The sequence below is a fragment of the Anoplopoma fimbria genome, chromosome 8 (assembly GCF_027596085.1).
Source record: "Anoplopoma fimbria isolate UVic2021 breed Golden Eagle Sablefish chromosome 8, Afim_UVic_2022, whole genome shotgun sequence".
Lineage (NCBI taxonomy): Eukaryota > Metazoa > Chordata > Actinopteri > Perciformes > Anoplopomatidae > Anoplopoma > Anoplopoma fimbria.
In genome coordinates, this window is record NC_072456.1 from 27,722,169 (window position 1) to 27,737,168 (window position 15,000).

General features: G+C 36.5%; 1 protein-coding gene across 1 annotated transcript; it reads left to right on the forward strand.

Annotated features, from left to right (window-relative positions):
• Positions 1–4,927: 4,927 nt before the first annotated feature.
• tomm70a (translocase of outer mitochondrial membrane 70 homolog A (S. cerevisiae)) lies at positions 4,928–13,954 on the forward strand. The gene is given in 13 exon segments (XM_054602719.1): positions 4,928–5,034; positions 5,037–5,224; positions 7,099–7,272; positions 8,700–8,826; positions 8,911–9,020; positions 9,924–10,072; positions 10,233–10,440; positions 10,759–10,893; positions 11,724–11,831; positions 11,939–12,055; positions 12,201–12,298; positions 13,018–13,140; positions 13,228–13,954. Coding segments are annotated over 13 exon segments (1,731 nt in total). The 5' UTR covers positions 4,928–4,994; the 3' UTR covers positions 13,382–13,954.
• The last annotated feature ends 1,046 nt before the right edge of the window (positions 13,955–15,000 follow it).

Consider the following 15,000-nt stretch of genomic DNA (forward strand, 5'->3'; position numbering starts at 1 on the left):
ACAATAAAATACATCTGATAAAAATAAAAGAGCTATGCAGTTTTTAGAAGTGGTAATTTTGTGCAGAAATGTGCAAAATTGTCCCAAAAATTTGCAAAACCTTAAGGTAGGAAGTGTAAAAGATTATGCAATGTAAAGAAATAAGGTCCCAAAGAAGAACGTTAATGTAACGCATGTAAACAAATGTGAAGATGTTAATTAATGAATTAATTTATGAGTTTTTTCACCAAAGCTCATACGTCATGAGTTCACTCTTAATACGGTACCATACTGGATCACATATAAGACTTCAATAGTAATTTAAATATAAGTTGTGCAGAACAATCTGATATTATTGATTCTTCACGTTCAATAAAAGGATCAAACTGCTGCTGATCATCTCAGAGAGTCTCAAAGAGGAGACTAATCTGGTCGCTGCTTTGTCATGTAACCAGACCCAGATTACAGTAATCTGCTGTTTTTCCAAAGATGGGAGCCAGTTTAGGTTCACCAAGTGCTCTTTAAATATCCTTACATGATACTAGAATACACAAATCCTTAGTACAAATAACTCAGTATAAATGGAAAATAATTCAGTGGATAACAGATCCAGAGGGATTAGATAAATTAACATATTTTGAGACATTTGATTCAGTTAATTTGATCTAATATAGATTTCACAGGAGCATTAGAACTACAACTTATATTTAAACACAAAGGACCAGACGCCCTGTGTTCAGTGTCTGCAGGGAAGCATTCATTTACACCTGTACATCCACAAAAATACAAAATACAGGTGTGTCTACTATTAAAAATATGATTTATTATACCTGCTATACTCTTATTTGTTTACTTTTTACCATAGTTTATTGTATATTTTCATATTTCTATTTTTAAATTTTGTCTTTAGTATTGCACTGTGTTTGTTATTTACTTTAACGCACCAATTAATCACCGAGCTAAATTCCTTGTATGTGTAAACAGCTTCTGATTCTGAAGTTTGAGGTTTCTTGATTTAATCAATTAAAAACATTTGAATTGTGTTTCATTTTTGAGCTGGTCAACAAGAGGATCAGACTTGTGAATGAAGCCCTTCAGTCACTATTCATTTAATCCAACTCTCTCTTCTGTGTGTCACAAATCTGCTTAATAGTTTTACAAAATACTTTTTGGAACCCACATGAAGAGAATAAGAGACCAACCTGTTATAACATAAACTTTCCTCAAACATCTGAAGATAATCTGATTAAATGCTCTGACAGGATGATTGGTGTCCGTGGTCTCAGAGAAACATCTGAGCCGACCGTTCTAACAATAGCTTTAGTTTAACAGGAATAACTGAAGGATCAGACGTTCTTATTGTAACCTCTGTCAGTTCAGACCTCTAAAAGCAACAAAGCCGCTGAAGAGACAAACAACACGTGGAGAACACAAGGTTATTGTGTCAACAACTCGTGTTTTTGTGCGGCAAAAATTGATTTCATGTCTTTTGAAAACAAGCTGCTGTGACAGTGAAGAATGGATTATTTTGAGGGCAGCAACGTGTTTTAACAACCAGGACGGATTCATAAAATATCAATTATTAATACAAAGAATAGAGTACAAAAATGTTATATTTGATACAAATCCACTGTGTGAAAAGGTTATAAATCAGTTGCAGCTTAATTTAAAACACATAAAGGAATCGTTTTCTTATGAAAGCTTTATGTTGCTGCAGGAATTATTAACAGAGTAGGAAGAAGTATTCAGATGTTTTACTTCAGTTAAAGTAACAATACCACAGTTTAGAAATACTCCTTTACAAGTAAAAGTCATGCATTCAAAATCTGACAAAAGAAATACAAAAGTATTTAAATCTGAGTGAACCTAAAGTACCATTTTGCAGAACAGAATATATAATATTACTGGATTATAATTACTAATGTAGTCATAATAATTTAATGTTGCAGCTGGTAATAGTGGAGCTCATTTTAATGACCTAATCTAAAATAATAAATCATAATTTATTTGTTGATTTCATATTATTAATAATCTTAATATAGAAGTAATTTATCAAACAAATGTAATCCAGTAAAACGTGTAATATTCGCCTCTTAAATATATTGTAAAAGTTGCAAATAATTGAAATAAAGTGCCTCATATTTGTACATAACTGAGTAAAGTACTTAAGTAAATGTATTTAAAGTACCATTTTGCAGAATTAAATATATAATATCACTGGATTATAATTACTTTTGTGTTCATAACTTAAATGTTGCAGCTGGTAATAGTGGAGCTCATTTTAATGACGTAATCTATAATAATAAATCATAAATTATTTGTTGATTTTGTATTCATTATCTTAATATAGAAGTAATTTATCAAACCAATGTAATCCAGTAAAAAGTACAATATTCTCCTCTTAAAAAATGTAACTACTCAAGTACAAGTGCCTGATATTTGTACATAACTGAGTACAGTACTGGACTAAATGTACTCCCCTCTGAGCAGCCGAACACAGTTGACTTTGAAAGCATCGTTGCTGGTGTGTTTGAGGACATATGGCCTCCAGCAGTAATCGAGCAGCTGGTCAGTGCTGTGAACTGGGCTGTGAACTGGGACACACACACAAGGCTGAAAGACACAAACACACACACACACACACTCACACTTTATCACTCATATGAACAAAATACACATCGATCAGGATCAAATGTAGAGAGAGTTTTTACTGCTGTAGAAACTGCTCTATCTATTTATGAAAATGTATTTAAACAGAATGAGTGGGTTTGTGTGTGTGTGTGTGTGTGTGTGTGTGTGTGTGTGTGTGTGTGTGTGTGTGTGTGTGTGTGTGTGTGTGTGTGTGTGTGTGTGTGTGTGTGTGTGTAGGTAAACATACAGTTGTGTTTCTAAACAAGAGGATGGGTTTACAGAGAGTCAGCAGCACTGTCCTCTTGTGGCTAAAGTCAACAACCTGCATACCAACAAATTAATACTATTAATTAATCATATTAATCTTATTTTTTCAAGGATACAAAAACACCATTACCTTGGTACAACGTTTTTTAATGTTGTATTTTATTTTTTTAATACAACTTTAACAATCCACAGGACAGAAACATTTGTACCGATAGATGCTGTCCCTCCCCGAATCCATGATAACATTCAGAAGGTATATCAACAGAGAATAAACAAATAATAAACATAAATACACAAAAATATATAAAATAGTTAAATAAATAAAGATGAATAAATCATGATTAATTGCTGGGGGTCTAGAGCATCATTGACATGAATAAAAAAAAGCACATCGATGAAAACAAATACGATCACAAGGATGAATCTTTCTTTGAGTCTTTCCAACACTCTTAGTTTTTTATTTAACTTTTATTTAACCAGATTGAAATCCAACACCTGTGTTTTACATTTATTTTATTGTAATTTTCAGCTGCTTTGAAGTTTGGACTATTGAGATAAGACATGGGAGAGATAGGTAATACATTTCCTAATAAATACTAGATTTTTTAATAGAATATAGGTTGTTTTTTTATCGAAAAATAAAATTATGTATACACATCAAAATATGTATATTTATTTTTATTATTATTATTATTTTATTAAATTGTATTATTACTTTTTAAGTTACAGACTAATTTAAACTACATCCTGTGATTAAAATATATATATTTATTTTATTATTATTATTATTATTATTATTTTATTAAATTGTATTATTATTTTTTTTTTAAGTTACAGACTAATGTAAACTACATCCTGTGATTAAAATATATATATTTTATTATTATTATTATTATTATTATTATTATTAATTGTATTATTACTTTTTTAAGTTACAGACTAATTTAAACTACATCCTGTGATTAAAATATATATCTTATTTTATTATTATTATTATTATTATTATTAAATTAAATTGTATTATTATTTTTTAAGTTATAATGTAAACTACATCCTGTGATTAAAATATATTATTATTATTATTATTATTATTATTATTATTATTATTATTATTATTTGGACTACAAAACGCTCCCGTCGGACTACAGATACACGCAGCCCCGGCGGGGTTGTCCTCCAGTATCCCATCAGCCCTCGCTCCGCCCGTGACCTCCGCAGCACCGGAAGCAGACGAAGAAGAAGCGGCGCTCGCTCCCGCTGGTTACCTGGCTGACCGTCGTTGGGGAGCAGATCATGGCCGCCTCTAAGCCCGTCGAGATTTATTTAATAGAATATAAGTTGTTTTTTTATCGAAAAATAAAAATATGTATACACATATAAAAAAAAATTAAATTGTATTATTATTATTTTAAGTTACAAACTAATTTAAACTACATCCTGTATTAAAAAATTTATTTTTATTATTATTATTATTTTATTAAATTGTATTTTAAATTTTTTAAGTTACAGACTAATTTAAACTACATCCTGTGATTAAAATATATATTTTTTATTATTATTATTATTATTATTATTATTATTATTATTATTAAATTGTATTATTATTTTTTAAGTTACAGACTTATGTAAACTACATCCTGTGATAAAATATATTTTTTATTATTATTATTTTATTATTATTATTATTATTATTTTATTAAATTGTATTATTACTTTTTTTAAGTTACAGACTAATTTAAACTACATCCTGTGATTAAAATATTTTTTATTATTATTATTATCTTTTTTATTATTATTATTATTTTTATTATTATTTTATTAAATTGCATTATTACTTTTTTAAATTACAGACTAATGTTATCCTATCAAAATTATTTATCATTATTATTATTATTATTATTATTATTATTTATTATTATTATTATTATTATTATTATTATTTGGACTACAAAACGCTCCCGTCGGACTACAGATACACGCAGCCCCGGCGGGGTTGTCCTCCAGTATCCCATCAGCCCTCGCTCCGCCCGTGACCTCCGCAGCACCGGAAGCAGACGAAGAAGAAGCGGCGCTCGCTCCCGCTGGTTACCTGGCTGACCGTGGTTCGGGAGTACATCATGGCCGCCTCTAAGCCCGTGGAGCCGCAGACCGGGACCGGCCTCCCCGCTGGCAGCTGGCCCTGTTGGTCGGGACGCCCATCGTGCTGGGGGTCGGAGCGGTGTACCTGTGGAACCGCAGCCGGACGAAGGACGACAAGCGCAGCGGGGAGCGGAAGACCCCGGAAGGCAGCGCCAGCCCGGTGCAGGGCCGGGACGACGCGGGGCCGCAGAGCCGAGAGGAGAACACGGTAACGGGGAGGGAGAGGGGAGGAGGAGCGGGGGGGAGGCCCGTTAACGCACCGCACCGCACCGCACCGCCCCGTCAGGAGGCCCCGGGGCCCCGCAGGGACGGGGCCGAGGGGACCGGGCACTCACGCTCAAGGACACCGACTGTCAGTGACGGAGACGGGCAGCGCGGAGGATTAGCCGGCTAGCGGCTAGGTGGCTAGGCTAAGCTAGGTGGCTAGGCTAAGCTAGGTGGCTAGGTGGCTAGGCTAGGTGGCTAGGCAAATGTTACTAGGTGGCTAGGCTAAGCTAGGTGGCTAAGCTAGGTGGCTAGGTTAACCAGCTCCAGTGCAAATGTTACATTAAAGGCATGTTTGACATACATCTTCAGCTGCACTGCTTTATATTATAAATCATATATATGATATATATACATATTATATATTATGTACATTATATATTATATATTATATATTATGTATATATATATTATATATTATATTATGTATATTATATTATATATTATGTACATTATATATAATATATATTATTTATATTATATATTATGTACATTATTTATATTATATATTATGTACATATATATATATATATATATATATATATGATGTATATTATATATTATATACATAATATACATCATATATTATATATATATATATGTATATATGATGTACATTATATATTATGTACACAATATACATAATATATAATGTACATAATATATTATGTATATTATGATTGTTAAAGGCTTCAAATGCAACTGTTTTAATTAACTCACTTTCACTTTAAATGTACACATGCATACTGTATATATAATTATATCCTTTATTTATTCACATTAGTTTGTAATTTACAGCTTACACAACAATTGGCTTGTATGTAGACATTTTTTTATATCATATATATGATTATATATATTATATATGTATATGATGTATATTATGTACATAATATATTATATACATAATATATTATGTATATTATGATTGTAAAAGGCTTCAAATGCAACTAATGTTTTAAAAGGTTAAAAAGGTGATTTATGATTGTCAAACACAGAAAATTGAACCTTTATTTGGATATATATATATATATATATATAATTAATTAAATAGAAGGTTATACAAATAAATAATAGGCGCTACATAAACTGAAGTAAGAATAGATAAAAATAGAAAAGAGCAAAGGTGACAGTGGTGTTTGATATCACATTAATAGCAGCTATTAATGTGATATCAAACACCACTGTCACCTTTGCTCTCACTTTTTGTAATATTGAATAATGAAATATAAAATATCTAATTATGATAAATTCTTTGATCACTAGGTTGTTTTTTATTCTGAATGACTTATTTATAAGAAACTTATGAACACATCTGGTAAACACAGTATTTAATAAATAATAAAAACGTTATTTATTTAACAACAGAGTTTACAAAATGCTTTGACGGACAAAGCAAGTCAATAAAACAACAGAAAGCTCAACAGTGAGGCCAAACAAAGCAACACAAACTAACGTGAAATGTAAATCCTGATAAAATTGTATTACAGATGAAATGATAACTAAGAAATACAAATAATACAAATTTAAAAAGTGGTGCTTTTATGTGATTCTTTTTGGATAAACTTAGTTTTATAGATCTGTCGATTAAATCAACTAAACAAAAAGTCGACAATCCTATGTGTTAGTCAACTAAGAATATCTTTGTTCAAGGAAAGTCATTATTATTATTATTATTATTATTATTATTATGAGGTCATAAATGTGAGAACTAACCTGGAGCTGTGAGGTCTTTTTTTTTTTAATCATAATTGATTGAAATAATGGGGAAATGTTATTCAACAAACCTTCCCCCTTTTCCTCGTTTCCCTCATTCAGAGCCCATTGGATCGGGCCCAGGGAGCCAAGAACAAGGGCAACAAGTACTTCAAGGCGGGCAAGTACGAGAACGCCATCCAGTGCTACACAGAGGCCATCGCTCTCTGCCCAACGGAGCAGAAGACCGATCTGTCTACATTCTACCAGAACAGAGCAGCCGCCTACGAACAACAGGTTGGCACTCAGCTTCTTCTCATCTGTGCAGGATTGATTTTAATGTATGAAATACCCACCTGATGTGCAGCAACGACCTGAGATCTCTTCATTATGAGGGATGTTAATGTCAGTATTATGAGACTGTGTTGTTAATTATTTTGTATATGATAACAATAGAGTGTCCTTGTACACGTCTCCAGAGGTATTTAGTGGGTTTAGGTGCTTGTAGATGGAAAGCCATGCAGGTCAATACTTGTTGCTCTTAATTGAACTTGAAATAACCTGAACCGGCTTCAGTTCACTTGAATGTCTTCTAAAAAATTTAAAGCCAGAAGAGATGAAAAGGCCTCTGCAGCAAACATTGGTTACTCATCTTTGGTAAATGAGTACCATATTTCCACCTTCATGTTTGAGAGAAGGTTTTTCTCACAGAGGTTAAAGGACAGTAGTGATGTTTATCAGTGTGTCTGTGTGAGGTTCTCCTCCACAGTCAGTGTTTCACTACAGCAGATGTTTGTAGAAACAGACAGGAGAACCAGCACGGAGCAGATCAATGTTCTGCTGTGGACGTATTTTAGACTCCTAAAAGAATCAATATCAGTTTAAGAGAACGCTATATTTAGAATATTTACACCTCTTTACCTTTATGACGGAGAACTGAAGCTGTTATCTATGCTCTCTACAAAGACACCAGACTACATTCACACAAACAGAGATTTAACCTCTCAGAACACAGGAGCTACTGCTCTACTGCTGCCTCCATCTGTTAGTCTGTTTGTGTTATTATGTGACTTTGGTGAATCTAAATTAACCCATTAAGACACCAAAGTCACACAATGACACAAACTTACTGGATGGAGGCAGCAGTACACCATCAACTCAAGTTCTGAGAGGGGCTGTGTGCGTGGCGTAGTGGAGAGCAAGGTAGTTCTCCAATCAGAGGGTCGGTGGTTCGATACCCGGCTTCGGCAGTCGATGTGTCCTTGGGCAAGACACTTAACCCCAAGTTGCTCCTGAAGGCCATCGGTGTGGACTGATGATGAATGTTAGAGTCTGATGGTGGCACCTTGATGGTAGCTTGTCATCAGTGTGTGAATGGGTGAATGATATGTAATATACTACTGACTGCAGTAGTAGTCGCTTTGGCTAAATGACTAAATGACTGTAATGTATAATTCATGTTTTTGTGAATGGAGTCTGGTGGCGTAAACTTAAACTCATATTGATTCTTTTAGGTGTCTAAAATACATCAGCAGATCATTGATTTCATCCAGTGCTGGTAAATTAGCTCTCCAACTAAAAGTGTGATGTAAAAAGCTTTGATACAGATGCTGTACTGTTCAAAGATTAGTTTTGAATATTGGTCTCCAGATATCGTGGTTTCACTTTGGACAGACCTCTGTATATTCAGATGACGATAACCAGCTCATAACTCTCACTTTCAGATGAAGTGGACAGAAGTGGTTCAGGACTGCTGTCAGGCCGTGGAGATGAATCCACGCTATGTGAAGGCTCTCTTCAGAAGAGCGAAAGCTCTGGAAAAACTCGACAACAAGAAGGAATGTCTAGAAGGTGAGACGCTCCTTTCACTTTCTAAAAACAAGTTAAACCGAAAAATGCGTGAGAGTTATTTATGTTCTGTTTCGTTTCCTGCAGACGTCACAGCAGTGTGTATCCTCGAGGCCTTCCAGAACCAACAGAGCATGTTGCTAGCAGACAAAGTGCTGAAACAGCTGGGGAAAGAGAAGGCCAAAGACAAATACAAGGTTTTTATCCACCTTGTGCCTCATTTTTACTGCATGGTTGGACTCCACCCAGCCCACTTTTGGAACCAGTAGACTGTATATAGGAAGTGGACGTAGTCATCATGACGTAACTCATTGTTTTGTGGATGTTTTGAACCCTTGAGTTTGGCGATTTTGGCCGTTGCCCTCTTTGATTACCGACGCCGGCAGGTTTTTCTTTTTGTTCTCGCTATCAATGAATGGAGGTTACCATATATGGACTGAGGAAGAGTGACGTAGAGACGTAGCCCCGCCCTAAAGCATCCCCTGCTTTATGGTCTGTGTGACTCTAAATGGAGCATCATTTACTAAATGAACATCATGCTGTATTGAAGAAGACTTGAAACTAGAGATTGAGACCATAAACTCATGTTTACAATGTTTACTGAGGGAATAAATCAAGAGAGAAGTAGAGTCATTTTCTCATAGACTTCTATACAACCAGAGGAGTCGCCCCCTGGTGGACAGGAGAGAGAATGCAGCTTTAAGACATGAAGCTTTGACTTCACTTTTCAGAACCGGAGGTTGTCGCATGATTCAAATAAACCCTTGCTTTGCAGAAAACCATTAAGGCAAATTTTCCTTCTGTGCAATAAAAATTTTGGTTGCTATTTTAAAAACAGTTGGTTTGTGCCGGATGTCCCACATAAACACACCAATCAGTGATCTGCAGTTTATTTAACTCCACCTTCTAGTCTCGGCTCACTTAGAACTTCGACCAATGTGGTACCATAAGAAGTACCAGGTTCTATCAACAACTTTTGCTAACGGAGAACCAAAGAACAGCGAGTTGAGTCGAGCCGTGCAGTGGGAACTCATCGTGAGAGACGTGTGATTCATTTGTATTTGTCTGACTTCTAACAGTAAACTTGTCTTCTTCTGTAGAACCGTGAGCCGATGATGCCTTCTCCTCAGTTCATCAAATCCTACTTTAGCTCGTTCACCGATGACATCATCTCACAGCCGCTGCAGAAGGGGGAGAAGAAGGACGAAGACAAGGACAAGGAGGGCGAGACGGCCGAGGTCACTGAGAGGTCAGAGACGGGTTTTTTATTAATTAAAGCTGAAATAATTTGAAGTGGTGGTTATAACATGAATCTATCTCAAAAGGGAATACATGATGTTTAAAAACCCTCCGTCCCACCTCGCCTGGTAGATAAACCTTTCTCCCGATCTGTTCCTTCACCTCGTTAGCTCCGGCTACCTGAAGGCCAAGCAGTACATGGAGGAGGAGAACTACGACAAAATCATCAGTGAATGCACCAAGGAGATCGAGTCAGGAGGCCGGTACACGGCAGAGGCTCTGCTGCTGAGGGCCACATTCTACCTGCTGATTGGAAACGCTACTGCTGCTCAACCCGACCTGGACCGGGTCATCAACATGCAGGACGCCAATGTGAAGGTACGGACCGCTGAGTGGATCAGGACACGTTGAGTACTCTTACATTATAGTAAGACTGTAATGGACTGGAAACATGTAGCCTGTTGCTTAATTCTAGTAGCCTGAGTGAAGGATCAGTTGTAGCTGACCAACTGTTACAAACTGTTTACCTTACAAACTGTTTACCCGACTGACTGTTTATCTGACTAAGTGTTTACCCAACCAGCTTTTTACCCGACCAACCGTTAGCCAGACCAACTGTTGCCAGACAGAATTTGAGGACTTGGAAAGCTTGGACCTGACAGGTTGTCACTCTGTTATTTGTTCTCATGTTTCCAGCTACGAGCCAACGCTCTGATCAAGCGGGGAAGCATGTACATGCAGCAGCAGCAGCCTATGCTCTCCACACAAGATTTCAACATGGCAGCCGAGATTGACACAAGCAACCCCGATGTCTACCACCACAGGGGTCAGGTAGGTTGAACTGGTTTCTGACACATCAGTTTGTTAACTGAATGGCCGTCAGTTGACATTTACTAAGTTAAAGGTGCAACGTGTAAAATGTGGCCAGAATTTAAACTTTAAACATTCAATAAATTAACTTGCATCGTCATCAGCATGTGAAGAAGTCACAGTGTTGACGTGTCGGAGATATTTACTGAAGTTAGCATGCTAACCAGCTAGCGGCGGCCCGTCCTGTCTTAAAACCACTCGTACCTCTAGAGGAGAAAATGAGTCACTGTATCGTCCAGTCTGTCCTCAGTCTGTAGAGCAGACGTAGAGCTGCTCTGAGGGCTTTTCAATCAATTTTAGTTTTGACCTCCGTATACTACTTCAGCGGGAAGGGAGCTTGCGGCAACTTTGGGAGATGGACCTTTTAGTTAGCAGTTAGCTGTAGCAACTCTCATTCAGCCAGCAAAGACCGAGAGTCACAGCAGGCAGGTGGATTACTGGGTCTATAAATCTTTTTTTTGTTTCTTCCACTTTGGATTTAATCCAATAATTAAGCTATAAAACTTACTTGGACTCTGTACCGCCCCGGTTAGTGTCACAGTAAACACACAGATGGCTAACTTAACCTACAGCAGGATTCTAGATGTGAAGATTATAAGATGGCAGTTTCATTTTGATCAGTTTCCGCAGTTTGGTTGGGTTTTCCATTGCTTTGCTACTGTTAACAGTTTGTGAAATGCTGTGCACTACAGCAGATGGCCAAATCTTACATATTGCACCTTTTTTGATATTTGAAATATCTTTATATATTATGCTGTAGTTCTCTTTCTAAAGTCAATCTTTCCTCTCAGCTGAAAATCCTGCTGGACCAGGTGGACGAGGCGGTGGGAGACTTTGACGAGTGCATCCTGCTGAGGCCCGACTCTGCTCTCGCTCAGGCTCAGAAGTGCTTCGCTCTTGTAAGTAAATCAGATTATTTGTAAAACAAGTGTTCTGCTGCCTGAAGCGTTAACAGATGTCACAACTCCAGATGAGCTGCTGAGGTTCTTGTTCTTGTGTTCTTCAGTACAGACAAGCTTATACAGGAAACAACCCGTCTCAAGTTCAGACGGCCATGGACGGCTTCGAGGACGTCATCCGAAGGTTCCCCAAGTGTGCAGAGGGCTACGCTCTTTATGCTCAGGTGCACAATCAGAAACTTGATTCCTATTTACACATCAGTGGGTGCTTTGGCCCATTTTACAGTATATTAACTGAGTAATTCAGACAGGAAGTAGCAGCTATAAGTCCTCGGTGATGTGTTCAACATGACTCTTTGTGTCCTTCAGGCTTTGACTGACCAACAGCAGTTTGGAAAAGCAGACGAGATGTACGACAAGTGTATTGAACTGGAACCAGACAACGCTACCACATATGTCCACAAGGGGTAGGTGATGTTTCTCTATTCAGTCGAGGTTCAACAAATCATAAAACTCTCAGTTCGGATCTTATCACTGTTTTGAGTTACGGAAAAGTAGAAAAGAAGTAAAGGGAGCAAATATAACTTTTAGAGATGTCGTATCACTTGTTTTTGCTTTGTTTCTGACAAATCTAGTCATAAGTAGTTTTAGTGATGTATCATAATCTGCTTAGAGCTCGTGTTAGGAAGTTAAACATCATAATCCATCTCTAATATCTATTTTATATTAATGTGTAAACATCTCCTTCAAACTACTGGATTTATTCTAGTTTATCACCAACACTACATTTTACCAGATTACATGTGAACACATCATGATAACGTTGTAATTTACCTTCAACTAATACTCATTTTTACGGAGTAGAGCCTGAATGCTTCATATGGAACCTCTGTTCGTTAGCGGTGCTGCTAACGTTACTAGCGCTCTTCCTGCTGATTTCAACACTGAATGTTCTTCAGAATGTAAAATTATAAGAGATCAGCGACTTAAAAAGCATAAATTTCGATGTCCTGATCTCATATTTGACTAAATATCGGCTGATAAGAATTGTCAGTAAAACTTTATTTGACATTATACAGATTCAGTCCCTTATACCACTACGTTTAGTAGTTATATTGTTATAAATAACATGTGATCCATATATCTGAACTAGTCATTGATTGTTAAATGTTTTGCTTCTGTGCAGTTTGTTACAGCTTCAGTGGAAACAAGACCTGGACTTGGGTCTAGATCTCATCAGTAAGGCCATCGAGATTGACAACAAATGTGACTTTGCCTACGAAACTATGGGAACCATCGAAGTTCAGAGGTGAGATCAACAACGTGACTCCATCCACACATCATAAATCTTCTTAGATTATTGAAGTAACCAGAGCGTTATTTTTTCTTATTCCAGGGGGAATCTGGACCGGGCGATAGACATGTTCAACAAGGCCATCAACCTGGCCAAGTCTGAGATGGAGATGGCCCATCTGTACTCGTTATGTGACGCAGCGTACGCCCAGACCGAAGTGGCGAGGAAGTACGGGCTGAAACCTCCGACACTGTAACGCCTCCGCCAATCCAAACGCCAATCTCAAACTTCATCGCTGAACCTAACTCTGTTCAAATGCAACTTAACTTTTGTTTTGCAAAAAAAAAAAGAAATGAGTACTGGATGATAAAAGCAAAAAGAGAGACCCCTGATATAATATATATATATATAAATATAAAGGTGTTTTCATCACATTAAAAGGGTTTATCATGGAAAGAAGGATTTCTGTTCACAGTGGAGCCGAGGTTCAGATCCAGACCTCTGGTTTGTCTTAAAACTATTTTATTGCTCAGAATAAAGAGTCATCTAGTGAGAAAAACATACATGAACGGCCATGTATTCCTGTCTGAATTAAAAGTAACTGTGAAATGTATGTGAACTGAAAACGTGCACAGTTTGTTGAACCAATAACTGACTTCAAAAGGCTTTTGTGACTTGAATCTGCAGAGAAATACTGAGAGCTTCACTAATGGACAGTTCACTCCTTAATTTATGCTGATCTCAAGTGTTTTGTTTTTCCAGCTCCTTTCATGTGTAACATACACTATCAGTTCTGAATGCAAGATTAAAAGTATAGTCAAATGTGTAATGTCTGTTTGTAATGCTGGATTGTTCCCATGGATACGGGGCTTCAGAGAGGCTAGGTTAGTTTTTTAATTATGGGATTGCCTGTTTAATTTTTTTTATATACTTTGTGCAGCATGTTCACTTTATAAATAAATGTAAATGCAATGCTCGTGCTGTCTTGAACACTAGGAAAACCCCAACGATAAAAGACTTTGGGGGGGAAAAAAACACGATTAGAAAAATATCTTTAATGTCTTTAGTTTTTTTGAAAATGTTATTTTTGAATTGCCTCTTATGTCAGAAGATAATGTCACAAGGGATTGGATATTCAGTGGTTTTTCCTAGCTCGCACTTAACTGATAAACATGATTTATTTTCTATTTTATTGTAAAATGTTTATTTTTCATGCTACATTACATCGTTTGACAGAGTAAAAGACTGGTTTTATTTATTCTGTCCTTTTCAGATTTATACTCATATAACACAAGCCTTATTCTTTCTAACCCTCACAAAGCCCCGACTAACTTTTGAGGATGAACTGTTTCCGTAGAATCATCCTCTACTGCTCTCTGTGACGTTCGTTCATTCTGCAGCAGGTACGGCTGCGTTTTACTGAATGTGTGGTGATGCGGAGGAACCAAATGGTTCCAGCTGCTGACGAATATTTCTCATCAAACACTTTCAGAATCATAAGAGAAAATAGATTAATGTGAGAAACTGATGTAACCGTTACAGATAACCTGCAGATATCCACAAAATATTGGCCGTTCTTTATCAATGATGTTTGTGGTGACCAAAGTAAAAAGAGAATCCCTAATAAAGTTATAATTCCTGTAATGAATTTCAACTTTGCACGTTTCTTCTCTGCCTTTTTTGTTACAGCTTCAGTTAGAAACTTCTGTTTTCATGCTTTGAAACTTTATTTGCTTTATATTTTAAGCTTGTTAGGTTTCATCTCGGCCATCTATTAAATGAATAATGCTGCTCAATACTGACTTTTCGACGGACGGCATTAATCTACACTTACAGGAGACATACACACATTTTCAGCTTCACATTTGTATTTCT